This window comes from Phaenicophaeus curvirostris, chromosome 34, assembly GCF_032191515.1.
Source record: "Phaenicophaeus curvirostris isolate KB17595 chromosome 34, BPBGC_Pcur_1.0, whole genome shotgun sequence".
Classification (NCBI taxonomy): Eukaryota; Metazoa; Chordata; class Aves; order Cuculiformes; family Cuculidae; genus Phaenicophaeus; species Phaenicophaeus curvirostris.
The window spans coordinates 442,662-455,682 of NC_091425.1; the positions used below are offsets into that span (position 1 = coordinate 442,662).

At 50.1% G+C, this 13,021-nt stretch overlaps 2 protein-coding genes across 2 annotated transcripts; both read right to left on the reverse strand.

Annotated features, from left to right (window-relative positions):
• Positions 1-256: 256 nt before the first annotated feature.
• On the reverse strand, positions 257-1,228 carry LOC138732605 (olfactory receptor 14A16-like). Its single transcript, XM_069879245.1, has one exon. It carries the CDS (start codon positions 1,226-1,228, stop codon positions 257-259), a length of 972 nt encoding a protein of 323 aa, XP_069735346.1.
• Positions 1,229-10,132: 8,904 nt separating this feature from the next.
• Positions 10,133-10,726, reverse strand: LOC138732606 (olfactory receptor 14J1-like). The gene has a single exon (XM_069879246.1). It carries the CDS (start codon positions 10,724-10,726, stop codon positions 10,133-10,135), a length of 594 nt encoding a protein of 197 aa, XP_069735347.1.
• Between the last annotated feature and the right edge of the window lie 2,295 nt (positions 10,727-13,021).

Consider the following 13,021-nt stretch of genomic DNA (forward strand, 5'->3'; position numbering starts at 1 on the left):
TTTCTTCTTTTCCAGCCATGAGCAAAGGAATTGTTCCTGAAGCTCCAGAAAGCCTTGGAGGGAGGGTCAGAGGAAGAGACAAGGTGCTGCAGTGGCTTTATTTTGATTACAATAGTGTGGGTTGTCATTACCTAACCCACAACGAACTCAAAAAGAGTTGAAAACACGATCACAAGCTAAAAAAACAGTAGAAATATAAAAATATAGAAGGCAGTAACACCAGCCATGAGTAACACCAGAACTGCTATGCAGAAGGTCAGGAATTTATTGCATCAGAGCTCTGTCCAGTTATAAGTTCCCGCAGCGCATCCTTGAGGTCCTTGTTCCTCAAGCCGTAGATGAGGGGATTCAGTGCTGGAGTTACCACTGCATAGAGAAATGACACAACTAAATTCATGGATGGGGAGGAGAAGGAGGGAGGCTTAAGGTAGGTAAACGTGTCAGTGCTGAGAAACAGGGAGACCACAGCCAGGTGAGGGAGGCATGTGGAGAAGGCTTTGTGCCGTCCCTGCTCCGAGGGGATCCTCAGCACGGCCCTGAAGATCTGCACATAGGACACCACAATGAAAACAAAACAGCCAAAAGCTACTAAGAAACTAACCACAAGAAGCCCAACCTCCCTGAGGTTGGCATGTGAGCAGGAGAGCTTGAGGATCTGCGGGATTTCACAGAAGAACTGGTCCACAGCATTGCCCTGGCAGAGGGGCAGGGAAAATGTACTGGCCGTGTGCAGCAGAGCAGAGAGAAACCCAGCGCCCCAGGCAGCTGCTGCCATGTGGACACAAGCTCTGGTGCCCAGGAGGGTCCCGTAGTGCAGGGGGTTGCAGATGGCAACGTAGCGGTCGTAGGACATGACTGTGAGAAGAAAATATTCTGTACCAAGGAAGAAAATAAATAGAAACATTTGGGCAACGCATCCTGAGTAGGAGATGGTCTTGGTGTCCCAGAGGGAATTGGCCATGGATTTGGGGACAGTGGTGGAGATGGATCCCATGTCGAGGAGGGCGAGGTTGAGGAGGAAGAAGTACATGGGGGTGTGGAGGTGGTGGTCCCAGGCGATGGTGATGATGATGAGGTCGTTTCCCAGGAGGGCAGCCAGGCAGATGCCCAGGAAGAGCCAGAAGTGCAAGAGCTGCAGCTCCCGTGAGTCTGCGAATGGCAGGAGGAGGAACTGGGTGATGGAGCTGCTGTTGGACATCTGCTGCCTCCAGACATGGGGCACTGTCATATGAGAGAAGGACAGTGACAAGTTAGGATAACCTCTGAGCCAAATCAAAGCCATTTCTCCTTCCCCTCCCTCCTGCTCACACCTTGTCACCTTTTTTCAGCCCTTCCTTCAGCTCTGAGCCTGGAGCCCTGCTCGGTGCCGGCTGAATGTGCCGGGAGGAGCAGAGCCTCTGCCCGCTGGCTGCAAGGAGTCAGCCCTGCTCTGCAGCAGGGGACATGGGGACGGTGGGGACAGGGGACACTGCTGGGGCTCAGCGTTGTCCAGGGGAACTGCTCCTGGTGCAGAAGGGCCTGTCAGCATCTGCGCTGCTGGGGATGAGGAGCTGAGAAGGTAGCAGGCTTAGAGGTTTCGGATGCCTAAAGGTGTGACGGGACAGGTTTGCATCTGTGAGGGCAGCATAGTGCTTGCGAGGAAAACTCAAGAAAAGCCAAATATCCTAACGAGGATATCTTAGTGCAGACGAGATAATTAATTCCTCAGGAATGCACTGCCCAAAGCCGCACAGAAGATCAGTGCCTGACTCTGCAACTCCCATCCCCAGAGACACTGGCAGAGAGAACAAGAGAACAACAGCAACATCTCTGGTTTAAGTTTCCTCTCCATCTCTGATCCTATCCCTTCTCTCTGGAGGTTTTCCTCAATGGAGCTGATTCCCTGTCCCATGCCTTCTCCCTGTCAGTGCTCACAGATCCCATCTGACCCTCTCTGCATCCCCCTGGCCCTACACAAACATCTGCCCGGGTTAAGCTGGACGTAGGGTCTTGTTGATAAGCAGAAAGGGATGGAACAGACTGAGCCTGATGGGTCCAGCAGAGGTGATGCTGCTGCTGTCCATGGGCAGAGGACCAGCTGGAGACATATTTGGAGGCTCCTATCGGACCTGCTGACCGCTCAAGGATACTGCTCAGGAGTCTCAGTGATTTGTTTAAGCATGAAAGGCTCTGGTTCCATTTCTCCCACCAAATTCCCCAGGTGCAGGAAACTGAAAACACAGAGTCTGGGAAGTTCCTTATCTTTAATGCAAGAGCCCTCCTGACAGATCCCACAGGCTGTGGCTGTGCCGGCTTTAGGAGATCCCTCCAGCAACCGCACCTGCATTGTCCTGCACTCAGAGACTCACCTGGAGAAGGGCTGTGAAGAGTTTTCTCCAAATGAAGCCTCCTCTCTCCTGCCACCCCACCTGCCTTTCCCCTCTCTCTGCTCCCTCCTGTCCCCTCGCTGCCTGCAGGCAGTGCCCTCAGCCCTGCTGGGCTTTGCAGAGGAGCTGCTCCCGGCCAGACCTGGCTCTTTTATGATCTCCTGTCTCATGATGAGCTCCCTCCCTGCCAGGAGCCCAGCCCAGCTCAGCAGCAGAGGAGCAGCCCAAGGCAGCGCTTTCTCTGCTCCCTCTGGGCTCCCTCGAGGTGTCCCTGGGGCTCCAGGGGAACATTCTGAGAAACAGGCTGAAGCCATCCCTGATGCTTCCTTCATCATCTGGGCAGGCACACTTCTGTCCTGCAGTGTCATTGCTCCTGTTAGAAAAATAACAGGGAATGAGAATCAATTTCTTGTCGCACCATTAGACAGGACCTCAGAAAGGTGACAGGGAACGAAATCATTTCTCCAAAGTAGGAGGATCTGTCCCACGGAGTGAATTCAGGCATTTCATCCGAGGTCTTTAGACTTGGGGCTGGGAAGACACTCAGCTCCCTTTCCCCCAGACACATCTTCTGCAAAGCTTATGCGCACACAGGGTCTTGAAACCCTTGGTCGTGGTTTCCTCATGGCAGGGATGAGTTTGCCTGGTGCCACAGCTTCAGGGCTTCAGCCCTAATGGACAGCAATGCCCTCAGCCAGGGGCACAGGCAGGAGGAGCTGGAGCCATTCCCATGGGAGACAGAGCTGGGACATGGTCACAGAGCTCAGGAGAGATGGTAGTCAAGGACAGCATCTTCCAAGCACTGCAAGGCTCCAGATAAACTGAGTCTCAGCTTGAAAGTCCATTCAAGGACCCATGATGAGATTTTGCTGCTTCAGGAACAGTTAAAGAAGAAAAATACCCTGCGTAGGCACTGCTGGATTTAGAAGGGTCAGGTGTAGACAGATCTGAGGTTCACTGTGTCCTCTGTCCCTGCCTTCCCCATCAAGGTCTCACAGGGCTTTGTGACTCATGGTAGGACTCTGGAGGAGTTTGACCAGTAGTGGGTAGAGGTCAAGTCAGGGATCTCTTGGGCAAAAGGAATTCTTCACAGTCTATGAGACAGGAGGGGCAGCATCGCAGGGAGCTGAGGGAACAGGAAGATGTCACAGTGTCTCCATCATCTTCCAGAGGTCATGGAGAGTGTTGGAACTCCCTGACCGCTGGTACCACTGCCACATCAGAAATGGCCAGTGGATGAGTAGGGGAGCAAAAGGCTTTGCCCCAGAATTTGTCTAGTAGGATCCCATTTCTGGGTGTCTGAAAGAGAAGGGGATTTTATTTCCCTTGGTAGATTATGTCTCACCATCCTTCTATGACCCAACCCTTCCACGGTCTGATTCTCCCATGACCAGACACTTACATAAGCCACCTCTTCTAGGACGCAGGTTTTCTGTCACCTGAGCCCTCTTTGACTCTAGTGAATCTTCTATGACCCAAGACTTATATGACCCTTCTAAGACTTCTTTATGACCTGAATTTTTTTATGTCCAGACTGCTCTATGACCCTTAAATGACCCAAACTTTCTATGAAACTTTTATGACCAGACTCTTCTATAAACAGCACTTCTCTGTCCCTTTTATGACCTGATCTTTCTATAGCCCAAATCTTCTTTGATCCTTCTATGACCCAACACTTCTCTAAACCTTCTACAGTTGAATTCTTATATGACCCAACCCTCTATGACGCCAATCCTCTAAGATATGAGTCTTTTATGACCCAACACTTCTAAAAAAAGTCTTCTATGACCCAAGCCTTCTGTGACCCAACTCTCCTCTGACTCTTCCGTAACTTTCTATGACCTGACTTCTCTGTGATTCTTCTATGACCTGACTCTTCTATAACCCGACTCCTCTATGACCCGACTAATCTATGACCCGGCCCTTCTATGGCCTAAGCCTTTTGTGAACCGGCACTTCTATGACCCCTCTATGACCCGACTCAAGTTTCTATGAGTCGACTCTTCCATGACCCAAATATTCTATAACCCAAATCTTCTATGACTCAAATATTCTATGAGCTGACTCTTCTATGGACCATCTGTGACTGGGCTCTTCTATATCTCCTCTACGAGCCGACTTGTCTATGACTAAACTCTTCCACGACCATCTCTTACATGACCAGGTCCTTCTATGACTTAAGCCTTCTATGAACAAACCGTTCTATGACCCAGCTACTCTCTGACTCTTCAATGCTGTGTCTTTCTCCGATCCAGGTCTTCTGTGACTCTTCTATGACATGAATCATTTATGCTCCAACACTTCTATGACCAATATATGACCAGATGCTTCTGTGACCCGACTCTTCTAGGACCCAACTATTAACAAACCCTTCTATGACCTGACCCCTCTATGACTCTCTATGACCTGACTCATATGAGACGCTTCCTTTATGAACTGACAATTCTATGGCTCTTGGATAACTCTTCTATAATGTGATACTTCTGCAGTCTTTCTATATCCTGATGCTTCTACAACGCACACTTTCTGTGCCTCAATGTTTCCATGAAACTTCTATGAGCGAACTCTTCTATGACCTTTCCATGACTAAACACTGCCAATACCCAACTAAACTCTCACACTCGTATGACTTGACTCTTCCATGACCTGAGTATTCTATGATCCACAATGATTTGAACGTTCTATGAACCATCTGTCCTTCTGTATTGCACCTCTATGACTCGACTCCTCTCTGACATGATCTTTCTCTCAAACGCATTTTCTGCCACTCTTCTACGATCCAGCACATTAATAACCCTACCCTTCTATCCCCCAACTCTTCTGGTGCACGTGGAGCTGTGTGAGAGCCTTGGCATCTCAAGGAACCCTACAGGCCTGTATTTGGAATCACATGGAATAACTGCTTCCACTTCAATTCAGCAATGTGAGAAGGCTCATGGCACCAACATCATTGCAGTCAAAGCCACATCTCCCTGCCCAGGGCCTGGGGGTCAGGGCTTGGACTTTCTGCTTCACCAAGTGAACCCAGGCTTTTCTCAGCATCACAGCTGCCTGCACGGCGCCTTTGTCCTCCTGCAATCATGGCCTCCAATTCTCGGCTCTAATGAGTCCCTGGGGAGCCTTTGTCACTAACGATGCTCACTGAGACCAACTAAGACTTCAAGAAATTTTGAGCTTTGCTTTTGACTTCTTGAGAGCTTTGTTCCAACTCCTCTCAGCAGCTGAGGTTCAAGGACTCATCAGCAATTCCATCCTGGATCTCATTAACCTACAGAAAGCCTTAATGAGCTCTTTCTCTTCCTGTTGTTTTCTTCAAGTCTTCAAGCCTCGCATGGCTCCTTGTAGTCATTTCCCAGTGTGGTTACAGAGGAAGATTTCAAAGTGCACCTAAGAAAAACGTTTTATCTGAAACTTTCTAGAAGTTTCAAAATCATACAATGGTTTGGGTTGGTAAGGACCTTAAAGCCCATCCAGTTTCAACCCCCCTTCCCTGGGCAGGGACACCTCCCACTGGACCAGGCTGCTCAAAGCCCCATCCAGCCCGACCTTGAACCCCTCCAGGCAGGGGGCACACACAGCTTCCCTGGGATACCTGAGCCACGTCCTCACCACCTTCTTTGTGAACAATTCCTCCCTAATGTCTAATCTAAATCTTCCCTGGCCATAACACCATCCCGTCATCCTATTATTCCATGCCCTTGGAAAAAGTCCCTTGCCAGCTTTCTTGGTGACCCCTTCAGGTACGGGAAGGCCTCTATAACGTCCCCCCGATGCCTTCTCTTCTGCAGGCTGAGGAAGTTCCAGGAGAAGATCAATATTTCTTTGTGAAATCCCTTTTGAAAGGGCATGGGATTGGTGGAGGTCTCTTGTTAGTGAGGAAGAGCAAGTGTTCTGGTGCCCACGTCCACCTCCTCAGGGCAAACTTCAGCTGGCCAGCTCTCTGTCCGTGCTTCTCCATGGAGATGTTTTTTCCATTTGAGGGCCAAGGTAAAAATAGATTAATAGACGAAAGAAAAAAAGATAAAAGGAATATAAAGAGAGACCAAACCCAATGCAATTTACATCACTTCCCACCTCCTGCTTGGGGCAGCCTGCTAAGTGGGTCTCTATTTTATGCTCATAGACAAACCTAGGGAACAAGAGAGCTCAGTTTAGACGTCAACAGGGCACCGAGGCCACGATTGAAAGAAAGGACTTTGGCACTTGACGGCTCCATGAACGCAGCTATCACCTGGCCAAAGCTCCTGTGACACCTGGGAACATCCAGCTTCTCGTCCAGAGGAGCAGGATCCTTCTGGGATGGACAGGAGGGGAAAAGCCTTGGCCGAGACTCCAGGGCAGCGGGGGATTCTGCACCCCTGGGGGTTCAAACTCAGCAGATTTGATGCCTCAGGAAAGCTCTTCAGCCTTCAGCACTATTCAGCACAATTTTTAAGGCACAAAGTCTGGTTTTCTATGTCCACAGCTTCCATGTTGGAGACAAAAGCCTCTAACAGGGTTCAAAAGCTCAGTTTTAGCTCCCAAATCCTCCTTTTCAGGCAACAAAGCCTCACTGTGAGGGCTCAAATCCTCTTTTTGAGCCTCTCAAGTCCCATTTTTAGGGTGAAAGCCATCCTGTTCACTACCATGGCATCTTTTTAGGGCAAAGAACCTGATGTCGGGGCTCAAAGATGCAATTTCAGTTTCAAAGCAACATTTGTAGGGCCCAAAGGCTCTTTTTGAAGCTCCAAACTCTCACATAAAGGATCCAACCTCCCCCTTTACAGCCTGAAGCCTCCATTGGAGCACCCAAAGTCCTGCAGTTTTGACCAGAGCTTCATTTCTTGAGGCAACAGAGGAACCAAGAGGTTTGTCTCCTTCGCAGGGACAAAAGACTTAACTTGTAGCACTGCACCCATCTCTTTAGTGCCCCAAGTCTCATATTTAGGGTGGAAATCCTTGATTTTAGGGTTCCAACTTGTCTTTTAACACTTATAGCTTTTCTTAGGAGGCCCATAGTTACATTTTGAGTCTCAACCCTCGTTTTTTAAGTCTAAAGACACATTTCATTGTCCCAGAGCATAATTTTTAAGGACCAAAGTTGATTCTGGATGTCTGAAACCTCAGTGTTATGGGCCAAAGCTTTATTTTTAGCTCCTTTCTAGATTCCAAAGCTTCCTTTTCCGGGAACAAAGCTTCATTTTTGGAGTTGTTTGCAATTGTAAAGGCCCAGATCCTCATTTTTAGCCTCTCAGGTATATTTCAAGCTGCAAAGCTGTTGTCTTTGGTACCACAGCATCATTTCAGGGCATGAAACCCGAGGTCCGGGCTCAAAGCCTCAGTTTCACTTCGAAAGCACCACTGGTAGGACCCAAACCCTCCTTTTGAAGCTCCAGACTGTCATGGAAAGTATCCAACCCCCTCCTTGATGGCTCGAAGCCTCTACTGGAGTGCCTAAAGCCCTGCATTCAGGACCAGAGCTTCATTTCTTGGAACCAAGAGATTCTCCGCCCCTGAGGGATGAAAAGACGCGTTTGTAGCACCACGCCCATCCTTTTAGTGCAGAAGTCTCATGTTTTGGGCTGAAATCTTCAATTCCAGGGTTCTAACCTGTTTTCTAGGACCCATAGACATTTTGGGACCCACAGTTACATTTTGAAGGTCTAAACTCTCGTTTTCTGTGTCTAAAACCCAAGGTTAGGAGCCTCTATTTTAAATCCCAAAGGTTAATATTGGAGTTCCAACACCTTTGTTTTAGAGGCCAAGCCCTTATTTATAGGTTCTAAAACTCATTTCTATCTTTTAAAGCCTCTTTCAGGGATGTCATCCTCTGTGATGCTGCCCGGTGTCCTAGGAGACCTCTCTGCTGTCCAGGACAAGCACCCTCTGGACTCACTCTCCAGCAGGATCTGGAGGAGGCAGGTGGTCTCTCCATCGGGAGATGCCTGCTCCTTGCTCTGTGTGTGAGATTGGGAGATCTTACGCATCCTAGGATTGGGAGATCCCAGGATTCCTGCTTATTTTCCACGTGGGAGATGTTCCCAGCCCAGGTGGTCCCGTTTTTGTTTAACTGTGCCAGCCTTGCCCCCTTCTCCTTCGCTCAGATCGGATTTGTTTCCCGAGTGCTTTGTCACTCACTCCAGGCTGTGTACGGAGCCATCCTGGCCTGGATGCTGAAGTTCTGTTCCAATTTAGCTGCCTGCTTGTTTGTCCCCTCCACCCATGACCACAGGACCTGTTCCTGCAGCTCCAGAGAGGCCTTGGGGGAAAGAATTCAGGAAAACAGAAGCCAATGAAGGGTCCTTTATTTTGCTTAAATACACAGGATCTCAGCTCCTTATTCAAACAAACACCCAGTCAGCAAAAAAAGCAGAAAGTGAATAAGAAAGGGGGTAAAGATTTTAGAATTAAGAAACAAACAACAATTAAATAAAGACTGTCTTTGCCTGGGAGGAGTTACATGAGAACTGCTAGGCAGAAGCTGAGGAGCACTTTATTGCTTCTTAGGAACATTGAGTCATGAATTTCCAGACTACATCACTGATCTCTTTGTTCCTCAAGCTGTAGATGAGGGGGTTCACTGCTGGAGGCACCACTGTGTATGGAACTGCCACCACCAGATCCAGCGATGGGGAGGAGATGGAGCGAGGTTTCACGTGGGCAAACCCTGCAGTGCTGACAAACAGGGAGACGACAGCCAGGTGAGGGAGGCTCTTCTCCCAAGGGACGGGGGACAGGACAAGAGGGAATGGCCTCAAGCTCCGCCAGCGGAGATTTAGGCTGGACATTAGGAAAACATTTTTCCCAGAAAGGGTCATTGGGCACTGGCAGAGGCTGCCCAGGGAGGGGGTTGAGTCCCCTTCCCTGGAGGGGTTTAAGGGACGGGTGGACGAGGTGCTGAGGGACACGGTTTAGTGTTTAATAGGAATGGTTGGACTCAATGATCCGGTGGGTCTCTTCCAACCTGGTTATTCTATGATTTTATGAGCCAGCAGTGGCCCAGGTGGCCCAGAAGGCCAATGGCATCTTGGCTTGGATCAGACATGGCGTGACCAGCAGGGCCAGGGAGGTTCTTCGCCTTCTGGACTCAGCACTGGTGAGACCGCTCCTCGAATCCTGGGGTCAGTTCTGGGCCCCTCACCACAAGAAGGATGTTGAGGCTCTGGAGCGAGTCCAGAGAAGAGCAACAAAGCTGGTGAGGGGGCTGGAGAACAGGCCTGATGAGGAACGGCTGAGAGAGCTGGGGGTGTTTAGCCTGGAGAAGAGGAGGCTGAGGGGAGACCTCATTGCTCTCTATAACTCCCTGAAAGGAGGTTGTAGAGAGGAGGGAGCTGGGCTCTTCTCCCAAGTGACAGGGGACAGGACAAGAGGGAATGGCCTCGGGCTCCTCCAGGGGAGGTTCAGGATGGACATCAGGCAAAAATGTTTCCCAGAAAGGGTCATTGGGCAGTGGCAGAGGCTGCCCAGGGAGGGGGTTGAGTCACATTTCCTGGAGGAGTTTAAGGGACGGGTGGACGAGATGCTGAGGGGTCTGATTTAGTGACTGATGGGAATGGTTGGACTTGATGATGCAGTGGGTCCTTTCCAACCTGGTGATTCTATGATTCTATGAAATACAGAGAGCATGGGTTGCTGTTTACTCAGTTACTTGGTTACAAATGGAAAGAAGAGAGTGAATTAAAAAGGTGATGAGAATGTAAACTTAAAAAAACCCAACACCACCATCAATAAAATAAGGCAGTGTGCACCTTTAGTGAGTCACATGATAACTGCAGTGAAGCAGAAGTTCAGCAGTTCATTGCTTCAGTGTAAAATCCAGTTATCAGCTTCCACGTTGCATCCTTGAGCTGCTGGTTCCTCCAGCTGTAGATGAGGGGGTTCACTGCTGGAGGAACCACGGAGTAGACAAATGACACCACCAGGTCGAAGGATGGGGAGATCGAAGAGGGCTTCAGGTCAGTGAAAGTGCCCGTGCTGATAAACAGGGAGACCACAGCCAGGTGAGGGAGGCACGTGGAGAAGGTTTTGTGCCGTCCCTGCTCTGAGGGCATCCTCAGCACAGCCCTGAAGATCTGCACATAGGACACCACAATGAAAACAAAACAGCCAAAGACTATTAAGATACTGACCACAAGAAGCCAAGCTTCCCTGAGGTAGGAGTGTGAGCAGGAGAGCTTGAGGATCTGCGGGATTTCACAGAAGAACTGGTCCACAGCATTGCCCTGGCAGAGGGGCAGGGAAAATGTACTGGCCGTGTGCAGCAGAGAAGAGAGAAACCCAGCACCCCAGGCAGCTGCTGCCATGTGGACACAAGCTCTGGTGCCCAGGAGGGTCCCGTAGTGCAGGGGGTTGCAGATGGCAACGTAGCGGTCATAGGACATGACTGTGAGAAGAGAAACCTCTGCTGAAATGAAGAAGTCAAACAGAAAGAATTGGGCAACACATCCTTCATATGAGATTTCTCTGGTATCCCAGAGGGAATTGGCCATGGATTTGGGGACAGTGGTGGAGATGGAGCCCATGTCGAGGAGGGCGAGGTTGAGGAGGAAGAAGTACCTGGGGGTGTGGAGGTGGTGGTCCCAGGCGATGGTGATGATGATGAGGTCGTTTCCCAGGAGGGCAGCCAGGTAGATGCCCAGGAAGAGCCAGAAGTGCAAGAGCTGCAGCTCCCGTGAGTCTGCGAATGCCAGGAGGAGGAACTGGGTGATGGAGCTGCTGTTGGACATCTGCTGCATCTAGGCATTGGGCACTGTTGAGGGAGGAAAGGACAGTGACAAGTTAAGGGAGCCTTCTCTAAGCCAAATGAAAGTAATTTCTCATTACCCCCTTCCCCCTACCCCCGCCTCCATCAGCGCCTCTGCTGCACTCAGAGAGATAAGAGGGAGTCCTGCGAGGTGAGAGCATTGTCTGGCTCAGTGCAGAGGGAGGGGAACTGCTCTGTCCTTGCTCTTGTTCCCAGCTGCCCTGGGCTTGCACGTTTCTGAGATCGAGGGGAATCACACTCCCGTGTTACCCTCAAACCACTCAATGTCCACCTCACACCACTCAATGTCTCACCCTTTCCTAAGGTCTCAGCACCCACTTTCATCCTAGGACACACACAGCTCATTCACACGCCCAACAGCATTTTGTGTCTCATACCATCTCTGTGCTTCTCTGAAGGGCATCTCTGTAACACAGGATGTAAACTCTCCCTCCCAGAACCTTTCTGGCTTTAGTTTCTCCTCATTCCCTGATCCTATCCCTGCTGCCTGGAGGTTTTCCTCCAGTGATGTGTTTCCCTGTCGCACGTTTTTTCCCTGCTCACAAACCCCATCCCAGCCCCTTGGCACTCCCCTACACAAACCTGCCTGTTTGCAGGGCACTGCCTGGGCACGTGGTCCTGTTTGGAGGCTCCAGAGGGAAGAACAACTTGGTGGGGCCAGCAGAGGTGATGCTGGTCCATAGGCAGAGGAGGGGCTCAAGGTGGTTTGGGAGACTCCTATCCCAAATCCCTTCCTTGTCCTTTCCACTGAACAGTCCATTCAGTTTTTCTAAGGTGATTTGGAATGGTCCTGATCGACGCAGCAACCTCTGGACAGCAAAATACGCTCTCCTGCAGGAGGTGCCTCTTGCACCCACAGCTTCTCCCTGCAGCAAAATTGTCCTGCACCCAGACTTACCATGTCAAGGACTGTGAAGATTTCTCCTCCAGTCAGCCCTCAGTCATCCTCCTGACCACCTTTAAGCTCCCTCTGCCTTGCTGGTCTCTCCATGAGAAACCCTGGGAGTTCCCTTCTCCCTGCTGTCTTTGCAGAGGAGCTGCTCCTCGCCAGAGCTCGCTCTTTGTAGCTCTGTCCACTTGCCCTGAGCTCCCTCAGTCCCAGGAGCCCAGCCCAGCTCAGCAGCAGAGGAGCAGCCCAGGGCATTTTAATGACCCCTCTGGTGGGTTGGATGCTGAGTCCATGAATCTCACACCCTGAGAGGAAGTAGAACAAACCTTTCAAGAAGTAAAACTCACATTCAAGCTCCAAGGTTTCTTGTAGTGTTAATGGGTCCCACTGAGGGCACTGCTGAGAAAGCATCTCCAGGGCCCAGTTAGAGCAGAAAACTGGAGGCAGTGATGAAAAGCAAGGTAAAGGTGTCTCTAACGCTGAGTCAGCCTGGATGTGTTTCATTAATCCAAAGGACCAAGCCCTGACCCCATTAACCAAGTGGATAAGCCCTGACCCCCAGACCCTGGGAAGGGAGATCCTGTCCCTCTCTCATTCCTTAGGACTCTTCCTGAGCAGTGGGATGTGAGAACGGGCAATGCCAAGGGTAGGACTTTGGAAAAACACTTGCATGGCTCCTGGGTGGGGGTTAGGAGGCTGTGAGAACCTGGTGCTGTAAGAGTGAGGTGTTTCCTCCTCCACAGTGCAGTGAGTGCAAGTAGTGATTTGGCATCCGTCCAGCAAGCATCAATTAGCAAGCATCCATCATTGAACAGCATCCTTTTGAAGAACAAGAAAGATGATCAAAATCTGTGCTTGGAGTAGAAAGCTCTTCAGTTCCATATCAAAAGGAGCTGAATTTGTGGTGACAAAAGTCTGATAAAGACCTGACAGCGAAGAGCTTTGTCAGTACCGTTTTGGGCTGATACATTTTTGCAAGGAAAGGAATTCAACTTGGTGGAGAAGAAATTAAATATTGACGAA

Coding starts and splice junctions, on each gene's coding strand:
- LOC138732605 (XM_069879245.1), bottom strand. CDS start 1,228: ATGACAGTGCCCCATGTCTGGAGGCAGCAGATGTCCAACAGCAGCTCC.
- LOC138732606 (XM_069879246.1), bottom strand. CDS start 10,726: ATGTCCTATGACCGCTACGTTGCCATCTGCAACCCCCTGCACTACGGG.